Genomic DNA, 16,221 nt, shown 5'->3' with positions numbered 1-16,221 from the left:
TATACTAGCATGCAGAAATCATGAAGGGTTCGACTGTTCGTCGATTAAAGAGCTAAGGAACTCTTCCTTCTCTCATATAACTCTAGTAAATAAGTACTCTTTTAGAGTTTAATTTACTAAATATAAAGGAAGTTTAGAAAATGCTTATATCTACTAATACAGAACAATTCTAGATGATCAAATCCAGTATATTTACCATTGACCCGCTAAAGAAGACATCCCTCTCGTGCTAGTACAATTGAAACATTAAGAGAAAAAGAAAGAGAGACAGAAGGCAGACAAATCCAACCAAAGAAAATATTAAAGAGTGAAAAGTAAGGGAAAACGAAAAACTCATATGCACCATGGCCATGCACACCACTTCATCGACGATTCTATATCCAAGATCCAATCGTAAGGAAAGAGAAAAGCGTAACCGTCATCTTTCTCTCATCAGACGTTATCGAAGTGCAGGAGGGGGGACAACAATACACAACACCATGCAATGTAATTGCAGAACAGCGCACAAACAGAAACGGAGACAGGTTCATCGTTGAGTCAAGTCAAAGTCATTGGACACTAGGAGAGCAGGGGAGGAGCGGATCACACAAATCAACCGTAGCGAGCGCTCAGACTGGCAAATGCATCCGGGCTATGCCGGCCATTCTGTAGACCGTTGACGTCGACGCTGGGCTGACTCATGTGTGTTCTTGGGAATGTGGAATTCATGTTCATGCTTGTTGGCGGGGGGCCGGAGAAAGGGCTTGAGGAAAATGGGGTGGAAGAGAATGGGCTTGAAGATGAGAATGGGCTTGTCGATGGCTTCATGCCCGGAGCTCCAGGTGCAGCGGCGCCGCCGTTTGTGCCCATTCCGATACCAAGGCCAGAGGAGGGCTGGTTGAGTTGGGAGGGGGGTCACGCCTGCTTGGGCTGCGAGGCCCGAGCCGACTGTTGCGGCGCCGAAGGGGTTGCGAGATGCCATGGGACCAGCTGTAGTGGGTTGGGGGGGGTAGGAATTGCGGAGCCAGGTTGGGTTTGAGGGGTGGTAGTGAGGGAGTTGGTGAGTGGTGGAATGGGACTAGTTGCCATGCCGTTGAAAGGCTGGGCTTGCGGTTGAGCCTGGGGCTGGTATTGGGCCTGAGGTTGTTGTTGTTGTTGTTGGAATTGGTTGGGGATCTGAGGGACAGCGGGCGAAGGGGCGAGGTTGTACAGAGAAAGAATACCGTTTTTGTTCATTTGGCCAGTGGTCTGGGGGACCAGCTGCTGCTGTTGCGGTTGCTGCTGCTGCTGGACTTGCTGAGGTGGGAATTGAGGTTGAGTCGTAAAAGGCCCTGCGCTCTGAGGAGTCGGCATGGCCTGTTGGAACGGGTTGTAAGAGCCCTGCGAAACATTTTGATTTTGTTGCGGTTGCTGCTGTGTCTGGAAAGGAGTTGATCCAAATGGAGAGGTTCCAAAGGGCGAAGAAGAAGACACGGCTGGCATGGTGTTCGCGTGCTGAGGCGGACGCGGTGCTGCGAGAGTCGGGGCTGCTGCCGACTGCTGGGGCTGCGCATAGTTTTGAGGGGCATTAAAGAATGGATTGTTCTGTGCGACAACAGGATTGGAAAATTGTTGACTGGCCACGCCGCCCTGCGGCTGGGGTGTAGTCTGAAAGAATGGATTGTAGTTGCTGTCCATTGCCTGGGGCGAGGAAACATAACCTCCCTGGTTCTGGCCAAGGGTGGCCGAAGGAGCGAATGATGGTTGATATGTCGCCTGGGGTTGCGCTTGGTTGGGAAATCCGCCAGTCGAGTGAGGGAACAATGGCTGCGACACCTGCAAGTTCTGGAAAGAGGCTTCCAATGGCTGTGCCGAGGTTGGTGTCGGATTGAGCTGATCGAATGGGTTATACGAGGTCGTCGTAGACTGCGGCTGTTGTTGAGGAACCGGGTTCGAGACGGATCTTTCGAATGGATTGTTGGATCCTAGCGATTGCGGGTTCGGGGTCACGGCGCGCGGAGCAGTTGGCAGAGGTGCAGGTGCAGTGTTGCTCGTTGGAGCCGGAGTTCTCGCGCGTGCAGAAACAGAGCCGTTTCCTTCACCCAATCTTGACAGTGTCTCCGCCGACCGGTTCAAGTCCTCGTTGAGCCCACGAAGCACCATCTCGTTCCGCCGGTCATTAGTGAATCCCATCTCCCTCAGCGCGGCCATCTTGGCTTCGAATGAATCAGTCGTTACATCGGCAACCGGTGCTCCGAGGCCACGCTCGGCGCGCTCGGGACCCCTCGAGGAAGAGGGCGGGGACCAACGCTCGAGATCTGGGTTTGGCGAGGCCTTAGATGACTTGGTCCCGAATCGGCGGAGGTTCGAGGTTGAAGCGGATCCACGCAGACCGAAGCCGAAGAACTTGCTTCCTGTCTTGGTGTTTTCGGTCTTGGGCGGCAGAGGCGGAGGTGATCCCTCTGGGGATCTGGATGGGGATCTAACGGGGGATCTGTCGCGTCTGGACCGGGATGGCCTGTTATAACTCTCATCATCGCGGCTCGGAGGCTTCGGCTTTCCATCTTCCAACGACCGATACTGATATTTTTGTCGAATAAAGCGTTCCATGCACGAGTCTGCCTCGTCGACGTCGACCGGGGTAGAGGGCTTGATATTTTTAGGGTTGTAGATCTTGTTCATGAGGTTGTTTCCGTGCGATTTCATGTTCTGTATGATGCCCGGCGTGTTAGTCTGTCGCCCGTTCCCTTTGCCGGAGGCCGCGGGTGTACTCACATCAACCTGTTCGGACGACCAGGTATCCATCGACAAGGACTTGACCTTGGATATGTGCGTGCCCAGCTTGCGGTGGAGTGCGGCGCACCGCATGCAAAGGAAAATGCCCATCTAAAGATTCGGAAGGAGGTTAGTCGGCGAGATCGGAGATAGGGGATTGGATTGGTGGTGGCAGATCGTACGTTCCAGCTTGCCCATCCTGTCAATCGCAAGAGAAATTAGTTAGTTCAATGGACGAGGATAATGGGATTGTCATGTTCATGGACAGGATCATCTTGGCAACGCACCTGGGGTCAAGGCGTCACAGTCGGCACAACGGTCATTGCCGGGAATTGTGCGGATCAGCTCGGCGAGAGTTTTCTCATTGCGCAGCTGCTGGCGCTTGCTAATGCCATTTGGCATGATGAAGGAGTGACGGGAATGAATGGACACAATACTATGTGAGAGAAGGAGAGGAGAGAAGGATAGAAGTTGAATAGGGGACATGCGAGGGGCAAAAGTTTAAGGTGCAACCCCGGAATCGAGGCCCAAGGTTGGCCTGGTTCTGCCCCTGGCTCCACTAACTGACGTTCTGGAAGGCATCTAAAATAGTCACGGAGTTGCTTCCATACTAGTAGGTAGATAGCAGGTTCCATTCAAGGTGTTCTGTACTCTATACGAGTACACTCGTGCCAGTTCGTGCAGGGCTCAGGACTACTAAGCTAGTGCTGGTGCCATGACTACTGGGAGAGTCAGAGTACTCAGTACTCAGTACTTGAGTATGCATTACTCTATACTCTATACTCTGCATCTAATCTACAATGATGCATCCTCAATTGGCGCATTGAATGCCGCTTCAAGTGTATGTGTGAGCAGCAGTGGCGCCTCTACCACTGCACGTCCAGGCCGAAGCCCTTGGTGCCGTTGAGGAACCAGATGCCATTCTAAGAATTCATCTAGTACGCCAATATGACCTACCATCCTATGACCATCGTCAAATGGAGGAATTGGAGGTTGATTATGCGTTCGAAAGTGTATGAGGAAGGAAAAGTGTTGCCGCAGATTTTTCGGCCATATAGCTGGGGTCACGTGTTATCCACTCAACATGCACAGTCACGTTACTCTCTGGTAAAGGCGGTGAGGCCAACCGGGTAAAACTGATCTTTCGCATTGTCAATTCTTCCCTCCTTCTCTCCTTCATCCAACATTCCAATTCACTGGGAATTCAAGGATCTTCTGATGTGAAGATTCTACCTTGAACATCCCTTGACCTTGACTGAATTCAGGACACATCGTAGTGACAGACTTTGTTTGTCTACCCACATAACCCGCGTGGTGCCTTTCCGTGGCACCTCGTCTCTTGGGTGATTTTTAATCGTTCGTTCGTGGGAGAACAAAACCAAACGGTTTTTAGCAGAGCCGCGTCTACTCCACCCTGATGTTCGCTATATCGAACAGCAGGACTTTTTTTACGACGGACATCTCATATATTCCATATTCAATTTGACTTGATTTCTTTTTCAATCTTGAAGTTGTTTCCTTCCTCCATTTTCCACCCAGTACTGCCTATGCCCTTCACCTAGTGTCTCGCATGAAGAGAAGAGACTTGAAGTGTACTTGTGGCAAGTAAGTAAACACAGGGTTTCTTCAATGCATGCTCCCAGTCCATAAATTCTGACCCTCTAACCCGCGGTGCAATCTTCATGCATGGGCATTGTTTACTCACAATGCACCCTCCTAACGAGTCTTGAACTAATAGCTTATCCAGGCTTTACTTCTCCGCTACCCAAACACCATCGCAGCATGCCAATCTGAAACTATCCCATGGCTAGCAGCATTGCGTCTGTAGATCGACTGAAGAAAACCAGCGAGCGACGTCACCCAATTTCCATTTCCAAGTTATACCCAATTATGCCTCAATTCGACAAGCTTACTTTCTCCAATCAGATTGCCCAAACGGACTACGACAATCAGATCCTTCGATGATAGTCACTGTCACTTTCAAATCTCAGATCCATCAAGAATGTGGAGCATCATGATCTATCCCGCCAAACTGGCCACCGTCACCACATTCCAAAACACCCCTAGCACCACGACAGAAAAATAAAAGAAAGTACTCTTCTCTCAATAAACCACTCTTCTCATCTCACCCATTGGAACGAAACAATCAAGGCCTTCTTCAGGTTCCAAGGTTCCAAAATGCCTTCCAATATATCCCACCCCATCTCCATCCCCAACCCGACAACAACTACATCAACAACAACCCTAAAAACCAACAAAGACTGGCCAAAATGGAACAATGAGACCCTCAAAATCCTCAAAATCCGCAACCTAACCCACCTCCTCAAAGACACCAACAAACCACCCCCAACATCCCCATCCCACCGCAAATGGACAAATTCCCAAAAAACCACCTGCGCCCTCATTATCAGCAAACTAAGCCCCGCCATCGCAAAAGCAATGCGCTCCCACAAAACCCTCGAAACCCTCCTCCAAGCCCTGGACACCTACACAAAACCCACCCCCACCGAAGCCCTCGAAATGCTCATCTCGCTCTGGGGTAGACTTTCCTCGCTCTCCTCGTCCGACCACGCCAGTGTCACGGACTACGTTGCCGAGGCCCGCGATATCAAAGCGCAGTATATCCGGCTAGGAACGGGTGTTTCGGACGCGGTGCTCTCGTGCGCGTTTATGGCGGGTCTGCCGGTTCAGTGGCGGGAGTGGAAGATGCGGCGAATGCGTGATCAGACTGTACTTGTTCCTTGGGGTGATTGTTCGAGTTCGACGTTTTTGTTTGAGAATTTGCTGCGTGATGCGGTGGAGGAGGAGGCGAGGTTGTATGAGGTGGCACGGCGGGAGGAGGAGGTTAGATGGGGTGTTGAGGTTAGAGATGTGTGTGGGAACCAGGCGACTGTTGTCGTTGATTTTTGTAGTCTCTGTCGTGGGGTTTTTCATAGGGCGGATGAGTGTTCTAGGCTTCGTTTGCGGGGGAGACGGTCTCGGTCTCGGAATTTGAAGGCGAATCTTGGTTTGAAGAGAAGGCGGGCGGATTCGAGGGGACGTTATACTGCTGGTAATACTAGTAGTAACTTGAATAGCCTGAGTGCTAGCATGAGGTTGAGATTGGGGACTCGGAGTGATGCATTTTTGTTTAGTTCGTGATGGAGGCTTTGTTTCATGTCATTTCATTCGTTGCTTTTTTAGTCGTCTATGCTATTGATTTCTATGTTACCCCAGTGTATCAACTAGGCACCTATTTTAAATCTCAATCTCTTCTTGCAGCACCACACCCGCAAATAGTGGGTTACCCTCCCGACCCCAAACACTCCGACACGGAATGACCTGTCCAACCCAGAAATCTTCCGGCACTCGCTGTGTGGTATACAGCACAGCCTGAGACAGGTTCCGTTTCAGAACCAGACCTTCCAAAATAGCAGCGAGGTTCTCCTTTGAAGCTGATTCCGCGCTGTACATCTCAATGCACGTGTAACTATATCTCCCATCCGCGATACTCGCCGTCCGATCAACCTGATCTTCAATCGAGACGTTTCCGCACCGATACCCAAGACCCTGCCACTCGATATCACTGCCGCGAGGAAGTTGGTCGACCTCGACTGCCAAAAATGGCGACACAGACGTAGATGTAGATGTCTCAGCACTGCCACTAGCCAAAATACCAAAATCAGGCAAATTCCAAGTTTGCGCCGCCACATCCTCGGTCTGACGCCCGTATTTGATATCCCAAGCATCAAACTGCCGTCCTTCATCATCCTCGTCATCATCGCTATCTTCAGTCTTCTCCGTATGCACATTCTTCCACAACTCCCACGCAACCCGCGCCTGAGTCCGGACCTGAAGCTGGTCATTTCCACGAACAAGGAACGCAACCGCACCCGCCCACCAATTGACCTGCATCGCCTCGCCAATTCTCCACATATGCTGTAGTGCTAAAGTAGCCCTGTGAGAATAATCCCCATACCCGGAGCCAGACTCATTCGCCGTAGCTGTGGCTGTGGCCATTTCCATCGAAGCCGGTTCAAGCGGGATCTGACCCGCGACATAAACAACTCTAGTCTCACGTCCACCGCATCCAGGTTCCAACGGAACAGACAAGGCCTGCGAATACGGCCCAATATTGGCCGGAGCCCAATAACTCCGCGACTGAACATGTAATCCCTGCCGAGCAATTCTGTCCCCTCGATCCACAACGAAGGAAATCATTACATTCACGCCTTCGGGCAGGGTATCGCCGCAAGCGACTGTTGCTCGCGCGGGGGGGATTTGGCTTTTGGAAGAGGGAGACGTAGATTTTGTTCATGGGGGTGAAGTCGTCCATTGTGCGGAGGAGGACTGTTGCGAAGACGATGTCTGATGTTGAGCAGGGTGGGTTTGATTCGTTGGAGAGGGCTTTTTGGACTTTGTCTGCTATAGCGCTCATTTGGGAGCTGGTGCTGGGTCCGGCTTCGGGGGCGATGAGGTTCGAGATTGTCCATGTTGATTTTGTTTGGCGGGTCGTTGGTGAGGATTTCCATGTTGGAGATGGAGATGGGGATGGAGATGGAGATGGCGTATTTGTTAGAGTCAAGTCCGCAAGAGCATATGCAGATCCAGTCTGAAGCTCACTCAACAGCGCAGCAAATTTCCCATCAAACAGAGCCGGCCTCCTGATATCAGACGGCGCGATTTCCCTCTGTCCCTCCCCCTGCTCTTTAGAAACACACCTCGCCCCCTTCAAACAAGTATAAGCAACACCCCCATCACCACCCCGACTCTCCGCACTGCCCACCTCAATCCTCCTTTTCCAAAGGAACCCCGGCCCATCAACAGCAAGACTCTCATACTCACCCCCTCCCCCCAAAACCGCGCCCCGTATATCCCCCGCCTCCGCAAACCGACTCATAGCCTTAACGACCCGTCTCCGAAACGCCCTGCCCCCTGAAACATTCTCCCACAGAAACCCATCGTCCAACCCGCCCGACGCAACTTTGATAATCCGCGCATCGCACCCCGCAGCAGCCATATCTTCCAATAATCCTGCTTCGCGTACGGTGCCCAGGTCAGCGTCGCGCTCCGCAGGCGCAGGGAGCGTGGGATAATTCCACAACCACGCGAGCGGAATCAACCCCAGGCGTCCGGCGACGTTCTCGATTCGGGTCCGTTGGTACGTTGATAGGATGGCGCCTGCTGAGACGGCGTTTGCTTCTGGGTGGGCGGACATTATGCGGCGGAGGAGTGGGACTAGGGATTCTGTTTCGTCTGCGTCGGCGCCTGTGTCTGCGTCGGTATCGGATCGCACAGCATCGTGTCTGTAGATGCGAGATGTATCTACTGCGCCGCCGGTGATTGGGGCGCGGTAGAGGGGGATGCCGAGGGCTTGTTCGTAGAGGGGGATTACGCTGTGGCCGATGGTTTGGTACATGAAGCTGTCGATATCTTGTTCTTCGTCGGCATCGGCATTTGCATTTTCGGGGGTGGTGTTGGTGAGGTCTGGGTGTAGGTTTGCTAGGGCGATTACTTTGTGGCCGTTGCGGATGCAGTGGAGGATTGAGAAGAGGGAGTCTTTTCCGCCGGAGACGAGGGCGATGACGTTTAGGCCTGGTGTGGCCATTGTGGGAGCCCTTAGGGAGTTGTAAGGGAATTTTTTCCCCATGCAGTGCAGTGCGGTGGTGAGGATAATTTGTGAGGGCAGCTCCCCCACCTTGAGGCACCTCTTATCTATGTGGGGCAGATGGCATACTTCAAATAGGCGATGTAAATAGAGGGAAATAGATCAGAAAAACTATAAAATATAGTATATCAGAAAGGAAATAATAATCTACAGGGGTATAGCTTCAAAAAATACCACTAAAAACAAATCACCATAGAACAAAAAGTGATCAAAAGCAAAACTATCAAAAACGTTATCGCGCCTGGTGATAACCTCCAAACGCACACGGTAGAGTTAATCTGCCAAGAATAGCTCACTTGGTTAGAGGCAGACACTTGACGGTACTAGCTCATCCATCATGTAGGCTAATGGCAGGAAACTCGCATAGGTTCGAAACCAGCCTGCGGCAGGTATCTGGGCTGTAGAGGCGCGCGATTTCACCCTCCAACGGTTCAAACCAGGCTACGTTTGTTAAAGGGTGCCCTTGGGCCTGTAAGAGATGAGCCCTCCCCTGACCTGACGTGCTGGTACTTCCAGATCATTGAGCTTGCTCTGATCATGAGAGGCCTGGCTCGAGCTTATGTTTTTTTATTGCAGGCACACTGTATGTTTACTACTGTTGCAGGTTGTTATTTACTTCTAGCATAGTTGAGAGTAGATATTTTATGCGGGATCCCCACGGAAATTGAGTAAATTGACCTTGACCAACACAAACGAGCAGGCAAGAAATGCAATACAAGAAGGGGTATGAGGTATCAGGTATAGGTATAGGTAGGAGGATGAGGATGAGATCGGGGGTGGTCAAATTAAGATATACACGAATGTGACCAGCACAACAAAACGGGTGTTCAAAAAGGGGGGACAAAAGATATTACATGAAATAAGACAAGAGCGAGATGTGAGCGAAACGAAGAGAAGCGAAAGGGGTAAAAAAAAAGTCACAGAGAATGGAAGGATAAAAATCAAGGGCAAATCGGCAAACGATGGGGCCGAGAAGGATATGCCCACAACGCTGATGTGTTGATCCGGGGATAACAGAGATAAGAGAGAAACAGAAACAGAAAAAGAAAACATAGACGGAAGGAAAAACAAAGGAAATTTGCAAGGAAACACAATGACAAAGGAAACCAACAACCAAGCCACCTCTGTTTCATCGCGAAGACAGGATGTCATCATTGTCCCACTCTATTTTCTTCTTGGTTTTTTTCCGAATGGTTTCGGGATTTGGGAAGGGGTCGTGAAACTTCTTTTCTTTTTTGTTGAAGCACGCCATATTTCTCCCCGAGGAAGACCCAAACAAAGGAAAAGGGAAAAGGAAAAAGAGAAAAAAAGAGTCCAGGAGAGTTGCAGTGTCCGCACTGAAACCTCTCCGTCAAAACTCCATGATGAATGTATCCCCGAATGTTTCGCTGGAAATACAGGAAACCATGCCTTGCACCGATGACCCCGATAGCCGACACCAGATGCAAATGCCCGGACGCCAAACCCAATGGACCTGTAAATAGGTCGAGTAAAAAAGAGAGCAATGAAATAAAAAAAGAGATCAGTTCGAATCCCGCAGGAGAACCGCCGACCGAGCGCAATGTTGTATATTATATATGCAGTAGGAAGTTCTCCTAGTCTCATAAGTTGTCATGATCGCCAAAGCCTGCGGGAAGGCAAGACTTAGACGGAGCCAGCGTCACGCTTGCGCTTCTTGGCAGCACGACGGTCGGCACCAGCCTCGTTGGACTCGTACATGACCGCGCCTAACGCCCCGGCATCTTGTGACTCGTCAAAGGACATAGATCCCTCCGATCCGTCCAAGATGCCCATGACGATGGAGCCACCGCCGTGGGTACGAGCGTGCTGGGCCAGGTTGTCGCTGCGGGAGAACTTCTTGCCGCACTCGTGGCACTCGAAAGGCTTGTCCTGAGTGTGGAGAGAGCGGTAGTGACGCTTGAGATGCTCCTGGCGACGGAACCGGCGCGAGCAGAGTGTGCAGACGAAGGTCTTGGAAGGATCTTCGGTCAGAGACTGCTTGCGACCGCGGCGGTTCACAGAGACAGGGGCGCGCTCGGAGTCGGTCAGAGTTCCGTCGGTCGAGGGAGGAGGCACAGAGTCAGACTTGGTGGAGCAGCAATCGTCATCGATGTGGGCGGTCTTCCGGGATGATTTGCGGTTGCTACGCTTCTTGGTCTTAATCTCCTCCTCGGCAGAGTCGGACTCGCTATCATTTTCAATCTCATGCTCGTGCTCGTGTTCATGCTCAGCGTGAGAATGAGCGTGGGAGTGAGCGTGGGCGTGGGCGTGAGCGTGGGCGACCTCATTCCAGTGGAAGGCAGGAACAGCAGCCGGCATGAACTCGGAGTCATCCGAGTCCTCAAGGCTGTGCTCACTCAGGAACCCATCGTCCTCGGCGATATACTGGTCCACACGCTGGCGCTTGCCACCGAGGTAAACCGAGTTGCTACCGGGGTGGAAATCAACCAGGCGGTTCAGCTCATCGTCAGAGTCGAGGTCCGAGAAGCTGTCAAAGGTTGGCAGGGAGCTCAGAGGATCCTCGGTCGTGGACGAGGCAGTGAACGAGGGAGAAGGATTCTCGTTGAGAGGCAGCGTCACAGACGCACTACCCACAACAGCGCGGGGTTGCTCCTCGTCACAGGAGAGAGTCGGCAAGGGAGGGAGACCATGGGAAGCCGGGATGTGTGAAGCCTCGACTGTGAGCTGACGCGGGTCGCAGAAGTCTGCACCAACCGACTCAACAGTCAAACCTTGGGATTGGGCGAGGATGTCGGATGGAACTGGAGAAGGAGAGGGAGAAAGCGAGGGGCAAGAATTGGCGGAGAGCAAGTCGGAGGTTTGGCTGGCGGTCAATGACGGCGGGTGGATAAACACTGTGGATTTGCGTTAGCACTTCTTACTCCCTTGCATGACCGCACGCCACCTGCTTCGTAGGTTTATCTTTTTGTTTCCAAATAAAGAGATTTGGTGACGTGCTTGCATGCATGCATATGATCTATCTGTTTCACACTCAAACTTACCTGGAGTCATTGGAGGGGAGTCGGAGCGAGCCCAGTCCGGATTGGCGAGAATCTCCGTGTGGACGTCAGTCTCACAGCCTTCCTTGACACCCTCGACCTTCTCAAAAGAGAAGAAAGTGTCGGTGATCGGGGTGTGCAGAGTGCCATGGGCGGAAGGAGGGCTGCTGATGCTGCTGCCAGAGGCGGAAAGTGGCGGTGTTGACGGGAAAGCATACAGATCGGCTCCAATGAAACGAGTATCCAGAGGCATCAAGCCGGGAGAACCATGTTGCATAATGATGGCGGGCTTCATGTGAGTGGGCTGAGGTGAGGCAATGGGAGTCATGTTGATAGCGGCACCGCGGAATGCATTGGTGGTGGCCATCTGGTGCATGTTCATCATGGATTGCGGTTGATAGATGGGCTGCTGCTCTGAAGCCCGACTTTGCTGGTACTGCACTTGACCGTAGTAGTCGGAGGGCTGGCTGGTGTAGTGGCCTTGCTGTTGTGTTGTGGCATCGTAGTAGAATGATTGGCCTTGCACGGGGGGTGCAACTGTATAGGAGTCCATTGCTGGAGGAGTCAGCGGGTTTGTGACAGAGTATAGGTTGGCAATGTCAATGGCGTAGCCAGTGACATTGCCATGATAGTAGCCATGATAGTAGCAATATCATGCCATATCATGCCAGACATCCAAGACCGTCCAGTACATACCGTCGGTAGTCGCAATGCGGGTGTGAATATTAGGTATAGTTGATGATGTAGTCAGGTCGAGGTACTCCAGTAATCTCTAGAGTAATATAATGAATGAATGAATAGACCAGGCGATTAGGTCAAAAGGAAGGTAATCCTGTGTAAGATCAGGTGGAATAAGAGAGAGTGAAAGTGAGAGAGAGTGAGTTGAAGATGGGAGATCCAAATAGTTTGATAAAACCCAACCCAAAAGCAGAAAAAGGAAAATACAAAAAATAAGGTATAAAATATAAAATAAAATAAAAAAAGGTCGAGGAAAAAGAGTGTGTACAAGTAGCGAGAGAAAGAAGAGAGAATGTGAGGAAGAGGGCGATGGTGGATAAAAAGAGTGATCTGCTGCTATTCCTACGTTTGCCGCTAGTGCGGGTGGGCCAGGAACTGATGGAATAAATGAATTAAATGAAAATGGGATTTAAAATAAATGCAATAATTATTCTCCAAAAATAATTAAAAATAAATCAGAAAAATAAATACTAAATAAAATACTAAAATTGGGTGTCTCAATTCTGTTGTGTAAGGAAAGTAGGCTAGTCCGGGGCGGGTTGGGAACTGCACATCCGCGGTGGGTCACGTCTCTTCTTTCACTTCTCCTCTCATCTTCTCACTGGTTACCTCCCATCTCCACCTGCGGCCTGGTCTACGGAGAACGGAGTACGGTACTGAGTACACTGGATACGGAGTACACCCAGGCCTGCTCCGTTACTTTACTGCTCTGCTCTATCCCGCCCAATTGCCTGTGTGTAATCCCATGGGATCAAGCCATGGTCCTCTCAGCTCCAGAGCTCAGCTTAACGCTCACCCATCTCGACATCTATCTATATACACCACTCATCTCTCTTTTCTCATTCCTCTCAATCTCATCACACTAACTCTCACGGTTCCCTCCCTCACTGTGGCCACGAGGATCATCGCTATTGGTCCCGGCGATGGTGACAGCGCTAATCATTCGCACCTCTTATCAGCACCAGCTCTACTCACCGGCAAATCAGCTCTCGCCAATGGGTGGGGGGAATGGAAACCCAGACACATTTTCTCCCCTCTGTGTCTGTGTGTGCACCACACAATCCTTGGGCCCCCAGGGGTGGTGTGGCCCCGGGACCAATAGCCACTTTGCCCAAAGCATGCCCCACGTCCGTCCCGTCCTGGTCATTTCGCTGCCAGGGCAGTACACCACAAAAGTGCGTCCATGTTAGCCAAGCGTGGACCCGCTGCACCCACCACTCTGGCGATCGACACTGATCTGACTGCGCTCACCTCGGTGGCCCATTTCCCCCCGGTACTTCGCCCTCCCCAGGCGCGATCAACATGTGGAAACCATATGCCCATAGGTAAGTCTGGGTCGATCCATGCCCCATCCAGTGCGAATGCAGGTGTGCGTGAATGCGCAAACCCAAGTCGCTCAGGTCTTGCCGATCAGAAGGCTATCAACGGTGGCGATTATTCCGCACCGTGCGACCGCTTCTGCGCGAGCGATCGTGAAACGGTCGGCATTGGCTGTCTTTTCCTGTGTGTGTCTCTGCCACTCGAGCGCCTCCTCCGTCCCTAGAGTACGCGAATGTGTATGTGCGCCCACGCACCCCCCGGTCAGTTTCATATGATGCCGGCAGTGGCCAAAAGTACAACCAAGCGAGGCAACGGCAATGGCAGCGGCAGCGGCAACGATAACAGACATCACACTGATCTGTGCTTTGTTGTACGATCATTTCCCCATCATGGATGCCAAATATTGGATCCATTTTACATAGTCTAGCTTTTTGGTGGAGGCAAATTATTCGAAACTACGAGCTGTGACCTGCGTGCGAGCTGTCGTGAAGTTGCCACATGGATTTGCGGGAATTTTCTCGGCGAACACAAGCAGTCTGTAAGGGCCGCGACACGTCAAGGCTCAGCTTGTGATAGTCACATCTCTTTTTGGGAGGGGACTTCTTTTTTAAGATATTTTTCCTCCAAGAAAAATAATTCTGCCTGTGTTGTGCGGTCTACTGCAGGAACCAGCTGCGGAGGCACCGCAAGAACCCCAAACCCAGGATCCCCAGAGCATATTCCGAGCCATCATTGGAGATAAGGCTAGGCAAGGCTTCAATGCAAGTCTCCATCATTGGAGACAAATCGTAAGAGCTTGAAGGATGCGGAGAAACCTCCCCGTCAGCCTTGCTGACTTTATTAGCGTCAAAGGTCCAATGTCCAGTCTCGGCATTCTGCAGCGATTATATGTACTTTCTTGACGCGAGTTCAAACCTGCCGGTCCAGACCTGGCACTGGTCTTAAAAGTGTATACCTGGCTGATGGATGAGACGCTTGTGATACATCTGATTGGCCTGGTGAGCGTAAGCCATGTCGCAAAGTGATGTGTTCCGATTGCATGTCGATGTGATGGTCCTGCCTGCGGACCGCGTCTCACTCGTAGATCCGGGGCAGCGCCAATTCCTTGTGATCCATCAGGCAGGACACGAAATCCGATACATCCAAGATTGCCCTTGAGTCCATCGCTCCAAGACTTATCGATGGGCTCTCTCTCTCGCTCGCTCGCTCTCGCAGCCACCGGCACGCCGCACGCCACGCAAGCAAGGCCGATCCAATCTTGAGTAACTTCTACTAGAGTGGCACAACCTTCCCAGACCTTACGGAGTACACATATTCTGACCCAAACATGAGACCTTTGGTGAGATTACTGGTGATTTTCTTGGGGCATGACTCTGAACCCACCCTATCAGACCCGCCAGTGGCTGACAAGGCTGCGTCAATCACAGACTATCACAATCCAACTTCTTCAAACTTCCCCCCCCCCAAGAAAAAGGTCAAGGAAACCAGCCACACGCAAAAGCAATGAGCAAAGCAACTCGAAGCCAAAAAAAAAATGGTCGAAATTCCATCATCGCCCATCTTTTCCCATCCGCACTGCGCATCAACCGTGCACCATTGGCCGCTTCTAAACATAGCGGCCTCCACACCGGTCCACCAATTCCTCTTTTAAACCCTTTTGCCTGGACACTAACCAAAAGGAGTAAAGAGGTGACGGGAATCCTCGACATTCTTCCGCTTGCCAACCAGACTCTCCCGAGACAGTCCACTTGGCCGGGAAATTGTGAATTTTGGGGGGGGGAAATTGTCTGATCGCTGCCTTCCCGACCTCTCCTCCTCCCCCACTCCCCGTCCCCATACGGAGTAGTACAGAGCTAGGGTAAATACACTGCTCAACTCAGTAAGTCCACCAAGATTAACAAGGTCGCTTTCATACTCCACCTTTTTCTGTTATCCACACTCACTCACTCGTGGGTCTGAGTGTTGCTGACTTAGGATTAGATTCACTATCTCCAGCCTAGTTCACTCATGAGTGGGCAAAGACTAGAGTGTTAGAACGTGGCCCTAGGCTTTACACAGGACTAGCGGATGGTAAGGGCCATGCATGGAAGGCTGTCACTTACTCTTCGAGAAAGAACAGTGACCCCATTTCTCTTAACCAATTTCTCTAGTGAATACACTAGAGAACAACCTTGCGTCCGGCCCCAATCCGTTGCAGTCGATTATTATTTTATCTCGTGGCGGCTGCAGTCTAATTTTCATAGACGCGATTGATTCCAGCCCAGAGTCCAACATTGCATAACAATTCAATTCAATTCGATTAGATCACGAGTTTTACCCTCGATCGATCGTTTTCGCGGAGCCCCAAATTTGTGGCCAAAAATTGAATTTGCTACTATTGCCGGGGAGGAGTGGTCCAGTGGACTCTTTTTCGTCCTTTTTTCTCTCACACGCAATCCTGACCGCCACCACCAACCAACGCTGTCGCACAGACGGTCCGGGCTTGATTAAGCAGCACTGCATTCCAATAATTCCTTTTCCATCTACTGGATTCGTGGGCGCACTGGTGATCCTCTTTTTTTCCCCCTCGTGGTCCTGGTCTGTGTCGAGCCCGTTCGGCTTAAGGAACATCTCTCACCGACACGCAAAAGGGAATTATCAATGGTTATCGACCTAGCTTGCAATGTGAATGCTGTTTCACGGACCAGTGCGGGCTATTATACTGAGGCCCTTTGCAAATTAGCTAACACGGCAGGCCAGAGGCTTCCTTCTGACCAGCCAGATGGTGAGGTATTTAGGCATGGT

At 51.3% G+C, this 16,221-nt stretch overlaps 6 protein-coding genes across 6 annotated transcripts; 2 read left to right on the top strand and 4 right to left on the bottom strand.

The window, feature by feature from the left end:
* Nucleotides 1–591: 591 nt before the first annotated feature.
* On the bottom strand, nt 592–849 carry N7533_013707 (uncharacterized protein; the record flags this gene model as incomplete). The annotated part of the gene is made up of 1 exon (XM_057110357.1): nt 592–849. One exon carries the CDS (start codon nt 847–849, stop codon nt 592–594), a length of 258 nt encoding a protein of 85 aa, XP_056953059.1.
* Nucleotides 850–894: 45 nt separating this feature from the next.
* On the bottom strand, nt 895–3,135 carry N7533_013706 (ADP-ribosylation factor GTPase-activating protein; the record flags this gene model as incomplete). The annotated part of the gene is made up of 3 exons (XM_057110356.1): nt 895–2,844; nt 2,916–2,932; nt 3,021–3,135. The coding sequence occupies 3 exons, from the start codon at nt 3,133–3,135 to the stop codon at nt 895–897; spliced, it is 2,082 nt and encodes a 693-aa protein (XP_056953058.1).
* A 1,776-nt stretch (nt 3,136–4,911) lies between these two features.
* On the top strand, nt 4,912–5,789 carry N7533_013705 (uncharacterized protein; the record flags this gene model as incomplete). Its single annotated transcript, XM_057110355.1, has 2 exons — nt 4,912–5,604; nt 5,688–5,789. The coding sequence occupies 2 exons, from the start codon at nt 4,912–4,914 to the stop codon at nt 5,787–5,789; spliced, it is 795 nt and encodes a 264-aa protein (XP_056953057.1).
* Nucleotides 5,790–5,970: 181 nt separating this feature from the next.
* On the bottom strand, nt 5,971–8,320 carry N7533_013704 (uncharacterized protein; the record flags this gene model as incomplete). The annotated part of the gene is made up of 2 exons (XM_057110354.1): nt 5,971–6,908; nt 6,973–8,320. 2 exons carry the CDS (start codon nt 8,318–8,320, stop codon nt 5,971–5,973), a joined length of 2,286 nt encoding a protein of 761 aa, XP_056953056.1.
* Nucleotides 8,321–10,024: 1,704 nt separating this feature from the next.
* sebA (putative C2H2 transcription factor (Seb1)) lies at nt 10,025–11,932 on the bottom strand (the record flags this gene model as incomplete). Its single annotated transcript, XM_057110353.1, has 2 exons — nt 10,025–11,235; nt 11,383–11,932. The coding sequence occupies 2 exons, from the start codon at nt 11,930–11,932 to the stop codon at nt 10,025–10,027; spliced, it is 1,761 nt and encodes a 586-aa protein (XP_056953055.1).
* Nucleotides 11,933–13,419: 1,487 nt separating this feature from the next.
* N7533_013702 (uncharacterized protein) lies at nt 13,420–13,660 on the top strand (the record flags this gene model as incomplete). The annotated part of the gene is made up of 2 exons (XM_057110352.1): nt 13,420–13,442; nt 13,474–13,660. 2 exons carry the CDS (start codon nt 13,420–13,422, stop codon nt 13,658–13,660), a joined length of 210 nt encoding a protein of 69 aa, XP_056953054.1.
* Nucleotides 13,661–16,221: the final 2,561 nt, after the last annotated feature.

This window comes from Penicillium manginii, assembly GCF_028828005.1.
Source record: "Penicillium manginii strain IBT 31320 chromosome Unknown utg000011l:1.0-1395921.0:1.0-1396616.0, whole genome shotgun sequence".
Lineage (NCBI taxonomy): Eukaryota > Fungi > Ascomycota > Eurotiomycetes > Eurotiales > Aspergillaceae > Penicillium > Penicillium manginii.
This window is presented reverse-complemented; position numbering and strand designations above follow the sequence as displayed.